At 55.6% G+C, this 17,357-nt stretch overlaps 1 protein-coding gene and 1 long non-coding RNA gene across 14 annotated transcripts; one reads left to right on the plus strand and one right to left on the minus strand.

Annotated features, from left to right (window-relative positions):
- Positions 1-96: 96 nt before the first annotated feature.
- On the minus strand, positions 97-14,602 carry ADAM33 (ADAM metallopeptidase domain 33). Of its 13 annotated transcripts, none has more exons than XM_044927886.2 (22): positions 13,804-14,602; positions 11,524-11,603; positions 9,185-9,261; positions 6,591-6,666; positions 6,295-6,410; positions 6,018-6,207; positions 5,710-5,775; positions 5,551-5,622; positions 5,225-5,391; positions 5,057-5,141; positions 4,827-4,969; positions 4,185-4,362; positions 3,977-4,072; positions 3,574-3,769; positions 3,321-3,429; positions 3,041-3,239; positions 2,869-2,946; positions 2,676-2,784; positions 2,439-2,586; positions 1,119-1,210; positions 861-935; positions 97-622 (listed from the first exon to the last, which is right to left on the minus strand). In XM_044927886.2, the coding sequence occupies exons 1-21, from the start codon at positions 13,901-13,903 to the stop codon at positions 898-900; spliced, it is 2,415 nt and encodes an 804-aa protein (XP_044783821.1). In that variant the 5' UTR covers positions 13,904-14,602; the 3' UTR covers positions 97-622; positions 861-897. The 13 variants fall into 13 exon arrangements, 9 of the variants coding, with proteins under 9 accessions (XP_044783821.1, XP_044783823.1, XP_044783820.1 ...); XM_044927888.2 differs by having other exon boundaries at positions 6,295-6,371; positions 13,804-14,600; XM_044927885.2 differs by having other exon boundaries at positions 97-619; positions 6,591-6,669; positions 13,804-14,600.
- Positions 3,532-15,581, plus strand: LOC123329202. Its single transcript, XR_006544524.1, has 4 exons — positions 3,532-3,670; positions 4,228-4,532; positions 7,980-8,180; positions 15,524-15,581. It is a non-coding gene; the product is annotated as an uncharacterized LOC123329202 (long non-coding RNA).
- Positions 15,582-17,357: the final 1,776 nt, after the last annotated feature.

Here is a 17,357-nt window from a genome sequence, read left to right on the forward strand (position 1 = left end):
CTGAAGCTCCAGTATTTTGATCATCTGATGTGAACAGATGACTTACTGGAAAAGTCCCTGATGCTGGGAAAGATCGAGGGCAGGAGAAGAGGGCATCACCAATGCAATGGACATGAACTTGGGCAAACTCCAGGAGGTGGTGAGGGACAGGGAGGCCAGGGGTGCTGCAGTCCATGGGGTCGCAAAGAGTCAGAGGCAGCTGGGGGACTGAACACCACCACCAGACTCCTGGGACAGAGAGGCCTCTCTGGGTTCCCAGCCTGACCCAGCGCCCCGTAGTAACAGGAGGTCAGTGACTACATGGCCTTCACTCCTGGGTCGGATGGATTCTTGCTTATGCTGGAAGGTGTACTCTTAAGAGCATCCTACAGCCCAGAGGACTGGGGACAGCATTGTCCAAATTCTGATGAGGTTCCAGGGTCTTGGAGTAGGTGGTATGGCAGTAACTCAGGGAAGAAATTTCAAAGCTGCCTGAAGGTGCAAAAAGTCATCTGAGTTGCTGGCTCTTCCCCTGGGGGTCCGAGTTCCTTGGAGTGGCAGTCAGTAGCCACCTGTCCTTAAGTCTTCTCATGTCAGGAGTCACTTCACCAGAGACAGGATCTTGGCTTTTGGACTCTACCTGCTGAGAATGAAGTGGAGGTTCCAGGGAAGGGCTGGGACCCTTTCTCCTCCCTCAGGGAAAACCATAGAACTTCTTCCTCCCATCCCAGGGGCCTCCACCAACTGGCCTCAGACAACAGCTTCTCCACAAGGTCTGTCTCATTTCCATAATGTACAAGTTCAAAAATAGAGTCAGGGACTGTGAGATGAGGGGCTAGAGGAGGATAAATGAACTATGGGAGGGGGAGGGCCCCACCTACCTTAGGGGTACAAGCAGGACTATGAGGAACAGACTTCTCAAGGTGGCTGTTGGGTTCTAGCAGAGTTCTCAAGGTCTGGGAAGCAACAGGTGGGGGAAGAGTGCTGTGAACAAAGGTGGCAAGAGTCCCTGGTGCAGGGTGGGGCACAGGGCTCAAGGTGACTGGGGTGCTAGGTGGAGAGGAGGGGCCCAGCTGGAAAGAGAAGACAAGAGCCCATCCCTTCCCTTCCCTCCCCATCTCCTACTGTGCCTCACTCACCCAAAGGCTGGGGCTCCTGAGGGGCTGTCAGGCGTAACTCCATTGGGTGAATGCTGCCCAGAGGGTGGCCTCTGCATGGGCCATCTTTGGATCTGGGCAGCGGGTAACAGACCAGGAGACTTAGACAGCGACATGGCACCCTGGGGCTGCTTCCCTGCGGTAGAAGCTTGCACCCAGGTCACTCTCCCCAGCTCGCTTCCTGCTCCCTCCTGAGGGGAACCCTAGAGATTTATGCTTCCCAGGGCCTTGGACACTTTCTCTCTCCAACCCTGACATTTTCCCCAAACTCTGGCACACCCGAACATCTTCCAGATGTTGATGTCACTCAGGTCCCAAAGAGGGATGGGCTTCCTTTCCCAGTGGTACCCATGTCTGTGCTCCTTGCTATTGGGTAACCCTGCTGCCCTCGATGACTCTGAGTTATGCTCAGCTGCTCACATCTCATTTTCTAGGGCCTTACCACTTCCTTTGATATCTCTTTGAAACAACAGTCTCAATACTTTACCAGGTGATGACATGTAGTCGCTGCCTCCTGTAAGCCCCCAGTGATGACACACCAAGCTCTGACCACCTTGATCCTCTGCTCACAGACCCACAATCAACACTCATTGTGTCAAGGCCCTTTCAGCTGTGCCCTGCTCCTGCTTGGGATGCCCTGTATTCCCATCTCCAGTCCAAACCACGCCCTCTCCCTCATTTTGCCCAGAATGTCCCCAAGGCCAGGCTGTGTCAGAGGTGGTCAAAGGGGGCCTGCCTTGCCCAGCACCCAGTGAGCAGGCTGCCCTAGACTGACAATACTTGGTATCACGTGGCCCTCATCCCAGGTCATGGAGCTCTGTGTTAGGGGCAGGCCCTTGGCACAAGGCAGCCAGCACCACAGCTCCTCAGTGACAAGGAAAGGAAAGGTGTGTTGGCCCCAGCATTTGGGAACTTTAAGGGGGTAACAGCAGAGATTTTGGCAGAAGAAATGTCAGAGGGCTGAAAGTTCATGAGAGAGAAACTGGAGAGGCCTTACTCAGTGGAGCAGGAGTTGCGCTATGAGCTGGTGGAAAAACAGGGTAAAGCCAAGGATAAAGCAGCCTCTTGGTGGGAGAAACAGGAGACATGGAAAAGGGGTACTGAACCACAGTAATGGGGGCCGTGGGGGCCCTGCATGGCCCTACACCTTTGGCTTCACTGGAAGACCACTGGGGCCTTCTGCTCAAGGCTTCTTTCCATTGCTTCTGCCTGCCTCTCTGCACCTGAGGCAACAGATACCACCCCAGCTACGCCAGGTCCAGCAGAGCTCTGAGGAGCAGAACCTTAGACCTCTGTGCCTACCCACTGCACATGAGGGCCCTCCTTGAACCCCAGAAGCATTGCTGGAGACAGAGTCCAGGACGCCGGCAGCAGCACCAGGCCAGGCCAGCCCCAGGGAGCAGAGGTAGCACAGAGCTAAGGATCATCGCCAGCGTGAAGGCGTCCCGGTCTGCGGAGGACAGGCTATATCTGAGTCCTGAGTACACCACATGGCTCCTCCCCACCTGCTTTCCCTCCCCCCACCCGCCCTGGGCACACTTTGAGGCTGCACAGGACCGCTGTCCACACTACCACCCAACCCTGGCTTGTCACAGGAAGGCGGAGCCCAGCCTGGAGCACAATGGCAGTTACGGTTACTATTGCAAACCTGCAGAGGAAAAGAGAAAAGGAGGGTCCCAGGAGACTGGGGACTCCCAGGGTCAACCCCCAACACACCTTTCAGGCCACTCACCCCGCGGCCATGGCAGGCCATCAGGCAGAGCTCCAGCTCTTGGAAGGTAGTGTTCTGGCAGCGCCTTTCCTGGCACACCTATGGGCAGTGTGGGTACTGGGCAGTGAGGGGGAGTGAGGATTTGACCCATGGGACTCAAGTGGTAGCGAGGGGTTGGGTGGGCAGGGCTCACCATTCTAGGTCCACACTGGGTGCCTGCCTCTACCAGGCCCAAGTCAGGCAGGTCCAGCTGGACACCGGGCAGCACCGAAGCTCCCCTGCAAGTCACCTCGCGGCTGCCCAGGTGTACGGTGGAGTCCACCGGAACCGCGTGTGGCACCAGTGCGCTCTGTTCCCCGCCCTGGCACTGCAGTTTCCCACACTGCGCATCCCTAGGGAGAAGCGGAGGTAGTCAAACCGCGTGGTGTTTCTCCATACCCTCTTCCCCAGCTTCCCTTCCGTCCGCTCCCCACCTCTGCGCACAGTGTACGAAGTTGCCGTCTCCCTGCTGGCCGCAGTTCCCCTGGGCGTCTCCCGCGGAGTTCACGACCTGGAAGCAAGCCTCCGGGGCTGGGCGCGAGCCTGAGGAAGCAGGGGCGGGACTGGGGACAGCCCAGACTGGAGCCACGCCCCTTCTGCCTGTTTCCAGTCCCCCGCCCACCTCCCCTAGAGCACCAAGCTGCGCAGAACTGCGGATGCGGGCGGAGCGCGCGCTCCTGGTCTCACCAGGCCCCCAGAGCTGCTGGCACTGCTGCTCCAGCGTGGGACACGCGCCGTCCCGACAGTAGCCGCGGCCTCTGGCGCAGGGCGAGCCGTCCAGTAGGTAAATGTCCGGTGGGCAATAAGGGGAGGCTCCGGTGCAGAATTCAGGGAGGTCACAGTCTCCCGCAGCCGGGCGGCATGGCGTGCCCGCCGGCTTCAGCTACGTAGGTGACCCGGGTGAAGGGAAGGTGGCGAGACATAAGAGAGACAACGAACAGAGATACGGGAGAGCCCGATGGGGAAGTTCAGGAGAACCCATGCACAGAGCAGAGCTAGCACCCACAAGGGAACCCAAGGGCGCCAATTAGCCAAGACCAACAGGCCGGCTCCCAAGTGCCCCCAACCCTCACCCCGGAGCCTCCCATACCCTCACCAGGCAGTGTGCGCAGCAGTCCCCGTGGGTGCACTGGGCCCCCGCACGCAGCGAGCAGTTGTGGGCAAGGCAGCAGGAGTCGGGGCACTCCTGGAGCCGGAAAGGCGAGGAGGGACCAGGTGAGGGTGCAGCGCTCAGACCTCCGGGGAAGGGGCGAGCAGGAACCAGTTTGGTCCCCCGGGGCTGGTCTTGCGGACCCCACCTGGCCGGCGCCGCAATCGCACTCCTCGCCCTTTTCTACAAAGCCGTTCCCGCAGCGCGCCTGCGGCACCAGGAGCCCGGAGTCCGGCGCGTTGGAGAGGCAAGCGCCCCCTCCCTTTCGGAAGAAGGCGCGTAGCTGGCGGCGGCTGCAGGCGCTAAACACGCGAGGGAACGGGTGCCTACGGACGGGGGAGGGCGTCGGGCGTGCGGGGACCACCCCCGCCAACCCCTGCGTGTCTCCAGTCCCTCCCCCACAGCACACTGGCGCTTGGCTACGCAGCCGGTAGATGCGCAGACACCGCCTGCGCGACGGACAGCTCGAATTCTCTAGAGGCAGAACTCAGAGAGGGTAAGTAACTCGCGCAAAGTCACACAGCGAGCGCGAGGCAGGAGGGTGTGATGCCAAGGGCGAGCGGCCCAGGACCCAAGGTCAAATCCCGACCCAACGCCACTCTTCCCGGGGTTGGAGTCACCTCGAAAGGTTGTTCCGAAAATAATTTATCACATCATGGGAATCCACTTTGCCTGCTTTAGGGCGGGAACTGTTACCATCATCCCGAAACAGGGGTAACCATTTCTCCCACAGAAAGGCAGCAGAGGCAGGCCCAGGTCCCGCCCGGCAGCCCCGGCCTCGCGCGGATACCCGGTAGCCGCCGCCATCACGCAGCCGCCCTGCTCCACCGCCGCCTCCGCGCAGCAGCCGTGGGGGTCGTGGCTGAGGCCGAGGCTGTGGCCTATCTCGTGGGCCATGGTGGCTGCAGCACCAATGGGGAACTCCGAATGGTCCTGGGAGGGCATGGCTACGGTCACTGCTGGCTGCGAGGACCGCTCCCCAGCCCCTCTCTTCCCGCTTCAGTACCAGGTGGTGCTCACTGTCGTCACGCCTCCAGAGCTCTCCGCGAGGCACATGCCCTCGACGGGTGCCAGGCCCACTGTGGCGCCCCGGAAAGCTTGGCCCCTGAGAGCGGAGCGCGGCATGACTGGGCGGGCCGGGAGTCCGAGCCGCCCAGCCGGGACCGCGTGGGGGTAGGTGGCACCCACGTGAGTAGCTGAGCAGAGTCGTGTGGCTGCCGCGCCCACAGCCCCCGGCGCCACTGCAAGAAGGCCCACAGCGTGGCGTTCGCGTCTGGCGTGACGCGGCTCTGGTCCTGCTCGGTCCACACTTCCAGGCCGGTCAGCACCACCTTAATGTCCAAAGTCCTGAGAATCTGCGGACGCAGGGGAGCAGACTGAAAAGGAGGACCGCCTTGGTGCCTGGGCTCCTCCATGGGAGCACCCCTCTTTTCTCCCCTCCGTTCCCTCTCCCTATCTCCAAGTCTGCCCCTTCGCAGTCACCCCCAGAAGGGCTCTCTCCCTGCCGACCCAACCTGATCCACATAATTGGCGACCTCCAGAAGACGCTGTTTGGCGTGGTTCAAGTTCCTGTGCTGAGTCAAAAACTAGAGAGGCAGAGATACAGCGGTGGTGTGACTACAGGCTGAACTGACCCCAACCAGGCTCTCCAACCCCCTTGGGGCTCCTCTCACCAGGGTGTGGTCCCCTACTATGTACAGCTCCAGGTACCTCGGGCTCCGGAGGGACTCCCGCCTCTCCTGGGTGGGGGTGGCAATGGTGACCCTGAGTGGCAGGCTGCCCGGCTTGAACCCTGACCACCAACCCCAGTTCTCAGAGAGCACAAAGTTAACTCTAAAATATTTTGCTAGAATTTGTTCCTTCAGCTTCCAAATAAAAATATCAGGACAGGAGGCCCTAAATTGGGGCTGCAGTGTTCCTGTCTCTTCTGATTGTAAAGGGCTTTGGATACTGCATTCCCACCCCTGCCCATGCCCCTGACCCTGATCTGGGTGGCACACGAAAGGCTGGTCATGTTCCTTTTGTCCTTTGGGTCCCTGTGGCCACAGGTTCCTTTCCCTCTGAACAGCTGCTCCACCCGGAAGATCCTATGGGTCAAGAAGTCCTTGGAGTCCCCAGCTGGCGAGGGATGCACATAATAGCTGGCATTGCTGCTGAGTGTGATCAGGCCCCTAGGGTGCAAAGGGGTGCAGTGAAGGGCAGTCAGGGGACATCTTTCCCTAGCCCCAGGTCCAGCCTCCTCCCCCAGAACTCCTCACCTCATCCCAGAGCAGATGCTGAGGACCACCCAGGAGTCCAGGAAGCCCCTTACATGCCCATGGTAGTGGCAATGATCCTGGAGAGCAAAGGACCCAGCCCCAAATCTCAGCCAGGGCTGAAGTGGGGTGGGGGGCAAGAAAGAAAGCATGGTGGGGGACTAGCTCCAGCTTCTCCTTAGAACAGGAGGAGAAGAGGGGAATGGTGGAGAGGCCCTCGGCGGAGAGGGGGGGGCAGCGGGGGGGTGCGTTCCCCTGCACTCCTCACCCTGTCCTCAGGGCCCTTGGAAGCATCTCACCTTGTGGTTGGGGAACAGCACTACCGGCCGCCCATCTGGGCTGTAGTGGGTTTCTGTGTATCCTGGGGCCAGCAGCCTGCTGGGAGGGGGTGTTGCAGAAATTACCTAATCCAGCCCTGCCTTACCCTCTGGTCTTCCTCCCTAAATGCTAATTGAGTAGCTCTATGAGTGAGGCAAAGTAATGACTTTTGATGCTTTTGAACTGTGGTGTTGGAAAAGACTTCTTGAGACTCCCAAGGAGATCCAACCAGTCCATCCTAAAGGAAATCAGTCCTGAATATTCATTGGAAGGACTGATACTGAAGCTGAAACGCCAATACTTTGGCCACCTGATGCGAAGAACTGACTCATTTGAAAAGCCCCTGATGCTGGGAAAGATTGAAGGCGGGAGAAGAGGATGAGATGGTTGGATGGCATCACCGACTCAATGGACATGAGTTTGAGTAAACTCCAGGAGTTGGTGATGGACAGGGAGGCCTGGCGTGCTGCAGTCCATGGGGTCACAAAGAGTCAGACACAATTGAGCAACTGAATTGAACTGATGAGTGAGGCACAGGGCTAGCACTTAAGAAGCAGCCAAGGTGTGTCTTATATGGGCTTCCCTCATAGCTCAGTTGGTAAAGAATCTGCCCGTCATTCAGGAGACCTGGGTTTGATCCCTGGGTTGGGAAAATCCCCTGGAGAAGGGAAAGGCTACCCACTCCAGTATTCTGGCCTCAAGAATTCCATCGACTGTATAGGCCATGGGGTCCCGAAGAGTCAGACATGGCTGAGCAACTTTCGCTTTCAAGGTATCTCTTAAAGAAAGGACAGGAGTGACTGTGCATTGCTTAGCTCTGAAAAATCTTGGGCAAGAGGGAGCAAGGTGAAGGTCAGGAAGGAGTCTTGGTAATGGCTTAGATGTGGAAATGGGAGTGTGGGGAGCATCAGAGAGGAGCAGAAACAGGGGAAAGTTTGTGGTTCTCATGGGACCTATAGCAGGCAGCTGGATCCACAGGTCAGGGGTATTAGAGAGACCGGGCAGGAGGAGAGGAGTCAGGAAACTGCCGAGAAGGCAGACCTTGGAGCCGAGGAAGTGTGAACTCCTTGGCCCTGGCTGCTGCCTACCCTTGTTGGATATCTGGACAAACCTTTAGCCCAGAAGTCCCCACCATTTTTGGCACCAGGGACTGGTTTCATGGAGGACAATTCTTCCATGGACAGGGGTGAAGTGGGGTTGGTAGGGGTGGGATGGTGTGGGGATGATTCAAGCGCGTTATATGTATGGTGCACTTTATTTCTATTATTACATCAGCTCCACCTCAGATCATCAGACATTAGATCCTAGAGGTTGGGGACCCTTGCTCTGGGGCACCTCCTCTCACTCAAAGTTCCTTCAAATCTCCTCAGGCCCCCGGATCCTACATATCTCCCCAGCTGTCTTTCACTGAGGCTCATCCCCTACTTCCAGAGGATACAGAAATCACACCTGCAGATCCCACCCATGTGAGCAGGGATCCTCCTCCTCTCCTTCTCCAGACCCCACTCAAGTAATGATTTCATCTTCAGGCTTCATCTCACCAGCATCCTTCCCACCAAGATGGATCAACCGTAAGTCAATTTCTCTTTGAAGAAAATCCTTCATCCCTCTCCACCTTGACCTCTTTACCCCAAAACTGCCCCCAAAGACTTGTGATGCCTGCATCTCCACTCTCCAATCTTTCCCCTTCCTTCAGCTTTGCTCCCCAACTCCACCCACACACTCAAACCTAGGGAGGAGGTGATGTGATCACCTCTTTCAACACATGGGGATATTAAACCCCAGAGAAACTATAGTTAGGCATGGTGGAACCTGAGTTTGTTCTCAGCGCATGGGGGAGAACAAAAAAATGTGTATGTAGGATGCTTAGAACAGTGCATGTCATGAAACAAGCACTTGATAAATGAGAGATGTCGCTAATACAATCTAGATGGTTTCAAGAACCCACTCTCCATCTTAGACACTCACCTCACCCAGCCCGGCTCTGCTTGTTCATTCACAGCTCAAAATCTTTGGCTTTGCACTATCCTGGACACTCAGCACCAAAATGGCCTTCTGTAATCTGGCCCTACTAGGACTCCCCAAATTTGTTTCTCTTTGCTCCCTTCCCTATAGAAGGAGACTCCCCAGGCAAGCCAGACAAATTGCTACCCCCTGATCGTGCCTTGACCTTTTTAGTCACTGTACTTTTGTGCCTGCCATTCCCTCCTTCTGGACCACCTGCCCATTCTTGGAATCCATCTTGGATTCTCTTTTGACTCAGCACACCCTGTGAGCAGCCAGCAGGTGATGCTCACTCATTCATGGCAGGAAGCTGACAAGATGTTCCTGGGGCTGGGATGAGAGATATGCCCTACAGCGAATCCAGCCTCAGTAACCCATTTCAGTCTCGAGGGAGCCAGGGGAGACTAACATTGACTCTCCCTGTAACCTGCACCTCCTCCTCTGGGGCTCTCACCCTCCCAACCCCAGTCTCCCTCTGGAGTTCCCATCCGTCCCTGCCCCCTGCAGTGATCCTTCCCCAGAGAGAGGGGCTGTTCTTGGCTCCCAGCTCTTTCCCCAGCGTGGTACTTACTGATTCTTCTCCAGCTCTAGCAGGAGCTCCTGACCTTCAGCCTCCAAGGCCACCAGCCTCACTTCTAGCTTTGGGACCTGGGCAAGAAGGAGTATAGGGCTGAGAGAGTGGACATCCAGGCCCTCTGCCTGCCAGGGAACAGGAGGAATACAGAGGTAGCTGACAAGGGAGTTCACCGGGAGAGCATAGGGGCATAGGGCAGAAGACGTCCCCTTGCCATGGTGGGTGCAGATGGGTGTGGGCTGCAAACATGCAAAGATGTCCCCAAACTCAGAATGTCTGTTCTAACAGCAGCCATTTGACAGAGCCTTCTAGGTTCACTCCGCCTCCTCCCTGGAGAGACAAAGGGTCTGGGAAAGATGCCATTCCTTGCCTGAGGGCCCTGGGCTCTTCTGGCCTTCCCTCCTCTTTCATGCCCAGAAGGCTCCCTCTACGCAGGGAGGACAGTGCGGTCCTGAAGACGTTGATGCTGGAGAGTTGGGTAGCCACGGCTTGGGCCTCCTCACAACCTCTCCTTTCACTCCCTGTAGGATTCAGACTTAGCACCTCCACCTCCAAAGCTGACAAACTCCTCCCACCACCACCAAATTTGCCTACACCTCTAGTAGACTCACCTCACACCTGCTTCCCGGAGCCTGGAATGTAAACCCTGACCCACAACCCAGGCCAAGAGAAAAACACTGGCTTTCTTCTCAGCTAGATGTCAGCTAGCCTGGAGCTAGCCTGTCCTTCTCTCCTTCCCCCTACCTTCTTTGCTGCTTCCAGCCTGTGGGAGTACCCCATCTGCCCTCCTTTGTCCACTCAGCCTGGCTGGGGGCCCAGAGTTGGAGCGAGCTGGGAGCCTCCTGAAGAGCGGCTACGTCTTTGGAATGCTGGCCCTTCCCTTTTATCCCACAATGCACTGTCCTGGGCCTCAGGCCAAGAGGCTCAGAGTCTTGTTGGGGGTGCCCTTCCTCTGCAGGTGGGGAGCAAATAGTCCCTTCCCCCAGCCTAAAGCCCCCCACCCCCACCCCCGTGCTGCCAGCATGAGCTCATGTGGCCGGAATGCCACTTGCTTTATGGAGAAAGGTCTGCGCGGGGACAGGAGGCAGTCCAGCTGGAAAGCATCCCTTGCCCCACTCCCATCCCTCTTTCTGTTCTCTGCGGCCTGCTGTCCTCATTTCTCCCCCTCCGATGACCCTACCCCTCACCATGCACTCCATCTCCAACCTGAAATGTAGGTGTTCCTTGCCTCAAGGACATGACTCCCTGCCACGCTGTCTGCTGTCCTCATCTTGGCAGGCTTCCCAGGGACAGAGACAGTGGGGAAAGCAAAGCCCCTCTGGCAGTCCCCTCCTGTTCGGTCACAACCCAGGCCAGGCCCAGAAGGAGGTCTACAGTCAGGCTGGCCCCAGCATGTGAGGAACAGTCTCAAATCTCAGGCCAGCACCATGCTGACCACTTGAATTGAGGCCCTGAGGGTCTGGGGGACCCAGGGAGGGCCCTAGATTGAGAGGTGCTGGGCCTGGGGGTGCCCTGGCCTTCATGGCAGCGCTCTTCTGCCTTCTTCCTTGCAGGCTTGGACACTGGGTTGTCCTCTCCTGATAATTCAGGATGAATAGGCCTCTCAAGGCATGGGACATTGGCCAATGGTTTGAAGTTTTTCAGACCTTAGTAGGTCTCAGGCTTATGGATTAAAGAGCTGTGTGACCTTGAGCAGTTTCTCCAAGTTTTCTGGGCCTCAGTCTGCCCCTCTGTGAAATGGGCATACAAAGGATGCTGGGCTCTGCACAGCACAGCGGTGCGGCACATACAGATAGGGACAAGGTTATTCTGGAAGTGTGTGATGGATGACCGTTGGGAGGAGACTGAGGTAGAGCATCCACAAGAAACAAAACAGGGTGGACTTGCATCTAAGGGGAAGTAGATCCTGCATGAGTCAGTGAGGTTGACGTTTCAGGTCCCTAAATGACAGGGTCCTGGCGAGGACAGCAACACATCCAGTGTCACTTTGCAAAAGGAAGATATGTTGGTGTTTTCTTTAAAAGGTCCCTGAAAAACTTTAGGCCCCACAAACTCTGGCTTCACCTCTGCCTGATGGGGTGGGGGTGGCCTGAATAATACTGGAAAGAGAGGGTTAGGGAGGAGGTGGGGGAGAGGAAACTGGAAAATGACTTCCATGTGTGAATCCTCTCTCCATCTGGATGTCTCCCACCCCGACCTGCCAAACCTTTGGGGAGGAGCCTAAAGGACTCTGGGAATCTAGGGACCCTAGCAAAACTGCCATGCTGAAATCTGGGGAGGGGCAAAGGGGCCAAGAAACTCGGCCTCTACATGGAAAGGGATGGTCTGGCACTGACCGGCTCCTCCAGGGTGACCACGCGCTGGGGTTGTCCATCTAGGCTCCAATGCAGAATGACTGGCTTTCCAAGGCTGTTTCCTGGGGTGAGGACAGAGCACAGGGTAAGAGGGAGCTGAGGGACAACACAGGGATAGAGTCAGAGGATGTCAGCAGGCAGAAACAGGACACTTCATCTTCAATACTCAAAGGTTTAGCCTGGAGAAGGGTGACTACCCATGGGGCATCCTTGGAACCTAGGAGCTGCCAGGGAGGCAGAAGAGAGAGGAGTCTGGGAAGAACAACTCAGCTGGGTACTCGGGAGCTCTAATGACCTTGGGAGGGGAAAACGGGAATCAAAGATCAGCAGGAAGAGACCAAGGCCCCCAAAACAGAGGGTAAAGGAAATGGGAGGCAGCTTTGGGTATTTTTAGGTGGGGCAGCAAATGCTTTTATGGTGAGAAATCTGTGAAGAGAGGACAGCCTGTTTTTCTGCCACCATCTGAGAAAAACAACAACCAGATGTTGCCCAGAGCTTCCCCTGGGGTTTTGTGCTAGGGGCAGGGCTTCCAGGGACCCTGGCCCAGAAGCCCCCTTTGTGGGGGGAGGGGGGGAATGGGGTTGTTTTGGAGTCAGAGCCTGAGTGCTCCCAGGCTGGGAGGGGGAGGCTTAAGGGGGCTCTAGGAGCCAAGCATTACTCAGAAGGCGCCTGGAATGCTCCCCTGGAATGCTCCCAGTCCTCCCTAGTGAGCCCCAGAAACTCTCACCACACCCACACCCGCGCTGAAGGAATCAGACCTTAGGCTGCCCAGACCTTGCAGGCAACCTTCCTGCCCCTCTGGCACTCAGTCCCTGGGGAAGCCTCGCTCCCAGAACTGACCGCTCCCCAACACCCATCCCCCCAGCCCTGTCCCCAGTGCTGACCAGGCTGAGATGGCTGCCTGTGGAAGTGGCTCAGCTCCTTCCAGGCCACCTCAACTCCTTTCTCCTCCATCTCCTTCTCTAGACCCCATCATCAAAGACCTGGGATAGCAGCAGCTCCAGGAAGTCTCCTCTGCCAAGTCCTCCTTGAGTGGATCAGCAGTTGCCATTAAGGAGATGGGGTGGGGGTAGGGAGGTGCAGGGCCTTGGAATGGCGGCTGAAGGGCTAGTGCAGGGAGGGGTCTGAGTGCATGTATGGGAGCCACTGTGGGGGTCTCAGGCCAGAGAGGATTTAACTAGATCCAACTGGCCCTGGGCTTCCCAAGGTGCAGAGGGGAAGGTGTGCACGTGTGAGTGTGGGTTGGGGGTTCTCTCCTGGCCCTGCGCACACACACTGGCCATTGGTACCTTAATGGGGGCAAGGAGGCAGAGATGGAACGGTGGTGACTAGGTGGAAGGGAGTGGAAACAGAGGAGTCAGTGTGGTGTTGGGGAGCATAGAGCCCCTCTTCATTCCTCCCAGGGGTTCCTTCATCATCCCCAGACCTCAGGCTGAAGAAGGAGCGCTGGAATGCCTGTGGACCATTCCCAAAGGCCTGAGGGCTGTTGTCCCTCCCCACGCACATCCCAGAACACAGCAGGATCCTAGCCCTGTGCCCCTCACTGTGACACCCTGCACAGTGCTCTGGAACCCACTGCCACCAGGCTGCCCTGCCCTTCCTGCCCCCCGGTCAGGCACTTGATGCACAGGAGAGATTTTTATCAACCCCATTTCGAAGAGAGTTTGGAGGGGTCACTCTGAGAAGAGACAGAGCTAGAGACTTCCCTCAGGGCCCTGCTATCAGGCACCATCTGTCTGAAGCAGTTGCTATCTAACCAAACAAGGCAACAGTATAAACAATATACACACTGCCCCAGAGTCCGGGGATGAGGCAGTGAACATGGGCTGATGCAGGAGTGTGGAGGCCACAGCTAGCCCCTTAGTGTGAGGCCGCAGCAGGGACTCCAGGGCACCAGTGGTCTGGGGCTTCCTGGAGGACCGAGGCCGGCTGAACCCTAGGAAATGGAGGTCCAGGGACCTTCACGGGCAGATGGGCAAGAGCAGAGAATCCAGAGGGGCTTGGGGCTGCTGAGCCGCTACTCAGAGGGGAAGGGGGCCCTGCCACTCTGCTTAACTATTGGCACAGGGCGTCTGGGAAGAGTGTGGAAGATTGGGCGAGAGGTCTGCCCGACTACAGGTGAAAGTCCTTGGGCAATTCCTACGGAGACGTTCCCAAACCCGCCCCAGGGCCTGTACTCCTGGCCCGCGGGATTCCCGGGGATTTCTGAACCTCCATCCCGACAGTGCCTCGCCTGACCCTGTGGGGGGAACTCCCACTCACCTTGAAACTCCTTCGTCCCCCACACAGGCCACGGTAGGCCCAGTAGCAGCAGCAGCCCCCACGTGGGCGACCCTCGAGCTCTCCGAGACCCCGGACGCATAGCTCTGAGCGCCCAGCGTCGTCGCTGCGGCTCCCGGCTCCCGGCTCCACCCCCGCTGGATCGCCGCCGACCCACGCCCTGTACAGCCGGCCCTCCGGCTCGCACCCGCTCCTCGTGGGACCCGGCGCGGAGCCCCGCCTGCCCCTGCCACCATCGCCGCCCATCCGTCCTGACCCCAGGCCGGCGGCGTGTGCCCTCGGGGAGCCAGATCCATTCCCCTAGAGCTTGGAGGGGCGGGGGTGGGAATCTGTGCGCCCCGCCCCCCACTTTGGGAGACCCTCCCGAGCCGACCCGCAGCTTAGGTCTCAGAGGGCCCCCTACTCGTGGGGATGGGAAGTGAGATGGGGCAGCGACCCCCAAGAAGGGCTTTTGGAGACCCGAGCAGGGAAGCAGGGACAGTGCGAGGGGCCACCTGTGGCTGCTCGGGTCTGCTCGAGAAGCGCCCTCTTCCGTAGTCTCTCGGGGCGGACCTTAGTCCTCACCTTGCCACCAGTCCTGCCCAGAGTTGCCCAGGTGAGAGACTGGCGGCCTCTAAGAGAAGGGAGGCCCGGGTGACCGCGACGGGCAGGTGCGGCCACGGCCCCAAGCTAACCTCTGTGCTACAGGGCCCCCAGCCCCTGCCCGCCGAGGCGCGCGGGTGGAGGCTGGACTAGTGGAGGCCCCGGGCCTGGGGTTCCCTGGCCGCACAGACAAGGCAGCAGGGCGGGCGGGCGGAGAGTGGGGCAGCCCTGTGTCCCCGGTGGTGGCAGATGGGGGTGGGGAGGCGGGCAGGGCGCGAAGAATGGCACAAAGCCGTAGACTCCCACACGTGGGGGATCCTTTGGGCCTCGTTAACATTTGTTTCTTGTTTTAAAAAAGTTTGTTCACTGAGTAATAAATTTGGATAGGGAGTAGCATGTGTTCTGATAGCGAGGAATGTTAACTTCCAAGCAAATGTATTGTTTTCAAGAAGTCAAAATTCAGTTAGTAAGAGTTGCAGTGGGGCGGGTAACCTATGCTGGTCTGATTCAAACATCAAGAAGTATGGTGGGAAGTACAGGGAATAGCGCATCCTCTCAGACCACATCCCTCCAACAGAAAGCTATTATTACCTTCTTGTATAGGTTTTTTGATTATTTTACTGTGTGTCCAAGACAATACAAACATTTTTCCCCTCTTTTTAAACATTTTTTGCATCTTTTTTTCCCCAGTTTATATGCCTTGAAGATCCTTCTTATCAGAGATCTCATTAACACTAGTTGGTTTGGTTTTTTTTTCTTTCTTTTTTTTTTTTTTTTTTTTGCGGGGGGAGGGGAGAGCGGCCATACTGCGGCAGCACGTGGGATCTTAGTTCCTGACCAGGGATGGAACCCCCGTGCCCCCTGCAGTGGAAGTGGGGAGTTTTAGGAACTGGACCGCCAGGGAAGTCCACATCAACAGTATTCTTATGATTATTACTACTATTCTATTATTATTACTTTGGATTTTAAAATTAACATTATTACATGCAATAAAAATGCACTTATTTTAAGTGTACAGTTAGATGAGTTTTGATAACTTTATATACCTGTGTCATCACTTCCGCAGTCTAGATAGAACATTTCCATCACCCCCAAATAATTTCCCTGTGCCTCTTTGCAGTCAGTAACAGATATGCAGATGACACCACCCTTATGGCAGAAAGTGAAGAAGAACTAAAGAGCCTCTTGATGAAAGTGAAAGAGGAGAGTGAAAATGTTGGCTTAAAGCTCAACATTCAGAAAACTAAGATCATGGCATCCAGAACTCACTTCATGGCAAATAGATGGGGAAACGGGAAACAGTGACAGACTTTATTTTGGGGGGGTCCAAAAATCACTGCAGATGGTGACTGCAACCATGAAGTTAAAAGACGCTTACTCCTTGGAAGAAAAGTTATGACCAACCTAGACAACATATTAAAAAGCAGAGACATTATGTGCCAACAAAGGTCCATCTAGTCAAGGCTATGGTTTTTCTAGTAGTTATATATGGATGTGAGAGTTGGACTATAAAGAAAACTGAGCGCAGAAGAATTGTTGGAGAAGACTCTTGAGAGTCCCTTGGACAGAAAGGAGATCCAACCAATCCATCCTAAAGGAGATCAGTTCTGGGTGTTCATTGGAAGGACTGATGCTGAAGCTGAAACTCCAATACTTTGTTCACCTGATGCAAAGAAGTGACTCATTTGAAAAGACCCTGATGCTGGGAAAGACTGAAGGTGGGAGGAGAAGGGGACAACAGAGGATGAGATGGTTGGATGGCATCACTGACTCAATGGACATGAGTTTGGGTAAACTCCAGGAGTTGGTGATGGACAAGGAGGCCTGGTGTGCTGCAGTCTATGGGGTCGCAGAGTTGCGATTGAGTGACTGAACTGACTGACTGACTTCCCAGTCAGTCTCTCCCCGACTCCTAACCCCAAGCAACCACTGATAAACTTTCTATCTATAGATTTGCTTATTCTAGAACCTCAAACAAGTAGAATCACAAAGCATGTACTCTTTTGTGTCTGGCTTCCTCCCATCTCTGCGTATGAGATTCATTTACGATGTTTCCTGTAGCAGTAATTTGCTCTTTTGTAGTACTGAGCATGTTTGGTGGTATGAGGGAAGCATGGTTTCTCTATTCTCCAGCTAGGCATTTGGGTTCTTTTCCAGTTTGGATTCTTCTAAATACAGCTGCCACAAATTACTGTGTAAGTCTTCATATGAACATGTTTTCATTTCTCATCTGTAAATACCTAGAAGTACAATTGAAAGGTCATACAGTAAAAGGCATGTTTAATTTTTTAAAGAAGCTATTTTCCAAAGTACCTGTACCATTTTACAGTCCCACCAGCAATGTGTCAGAGTTTTTTTATATCCTCACCAACACTTCAGTGTTGGTCCACCTTTAAAATTTTAGCCATTCTAATGGCTAAAATCTACATTAGTTTTAATAGTTAAATGATGTCATTTATTCATAGTCTCCTCTTGGGCATATAGTATAGTGTATAGTGAAGTCGCTCAGTCGTGTCCGACTCTTTGCGACCCCATGGACTGTAGCCTACCAGGCTCCTCCGTCCATGGGATTCTCCAGGCAAGAATACTGGAGTGGGTTACCATTTCCTTCTCCAGGGGAATCTTCCTGACCCAGGGATCGAACTTGGGTCTCCCGCATTGGAGGCAGACGCTTTAACCTCTGAGCCACCAGGGAAGCCCCTTGACCTTATAAATGGTTTCCAATCCCTTTGATCTTACAAACAATGCTGTAGTGGATAGCTTCATACACACATTCATTTGTGAGATGATTTCCTACAAGCAGGATTTCTGGGTCAAAAGATATGTGCTCTTGTTATTTGGGCAGATAGAGTTAAGCTGCCCTCCGATTTGTACCAGTTCACAATTGCATCTGGGGTGCTCATTTTCCTACAGCCTTCCCAACACAGTTATCAAGACTTTATTGATATGATATT

The sequence above is a fragment of the Bubalus bubalis genome, chromosome 14 (assembly GCF_019923935.1).
Source record: "Bubalus bubalis isolate 160015118507 breed Murrah chromosome 14, NDDB_SH_1, whole genome shotgun sequence".
NCBI classification, from domain to species: domain Eukaryota; kingdom Metazoa; phylum Chordata; class Mammalia; order Artiodactyla; family Bovidae; genus Bubalus; species Bubalus bubalis.

What these genes read in the sequence shown, in the direction of transcription:
- ADAM33 (XM_044927885.2), bottom strand. Translation starts at nt 13,903, where the DNA reads ATGCGTCCGGGGTCTCGGAGAGCTCGAGGGTCGCCCACGTGGGGGCTG. An exon ending in GCTCTGGAGGCGTGACGACA is followed by an intron (nt 4,970 to 5,056) that starts GTGAGCACCACC and finishes ATGCCCTCCCAG; the next exon opens with GACCATTCGGAGTTCCCCAT. An exon ending in CGGTCCTGTGCAGCCTCAAA is followed by an intron (nt 2,587 to 2,675) that starts GTGTGCCCAGGG and finishes TGTCCTCCGCAG; the next exon opens with ACCGGGACGCCTTCACGCTG.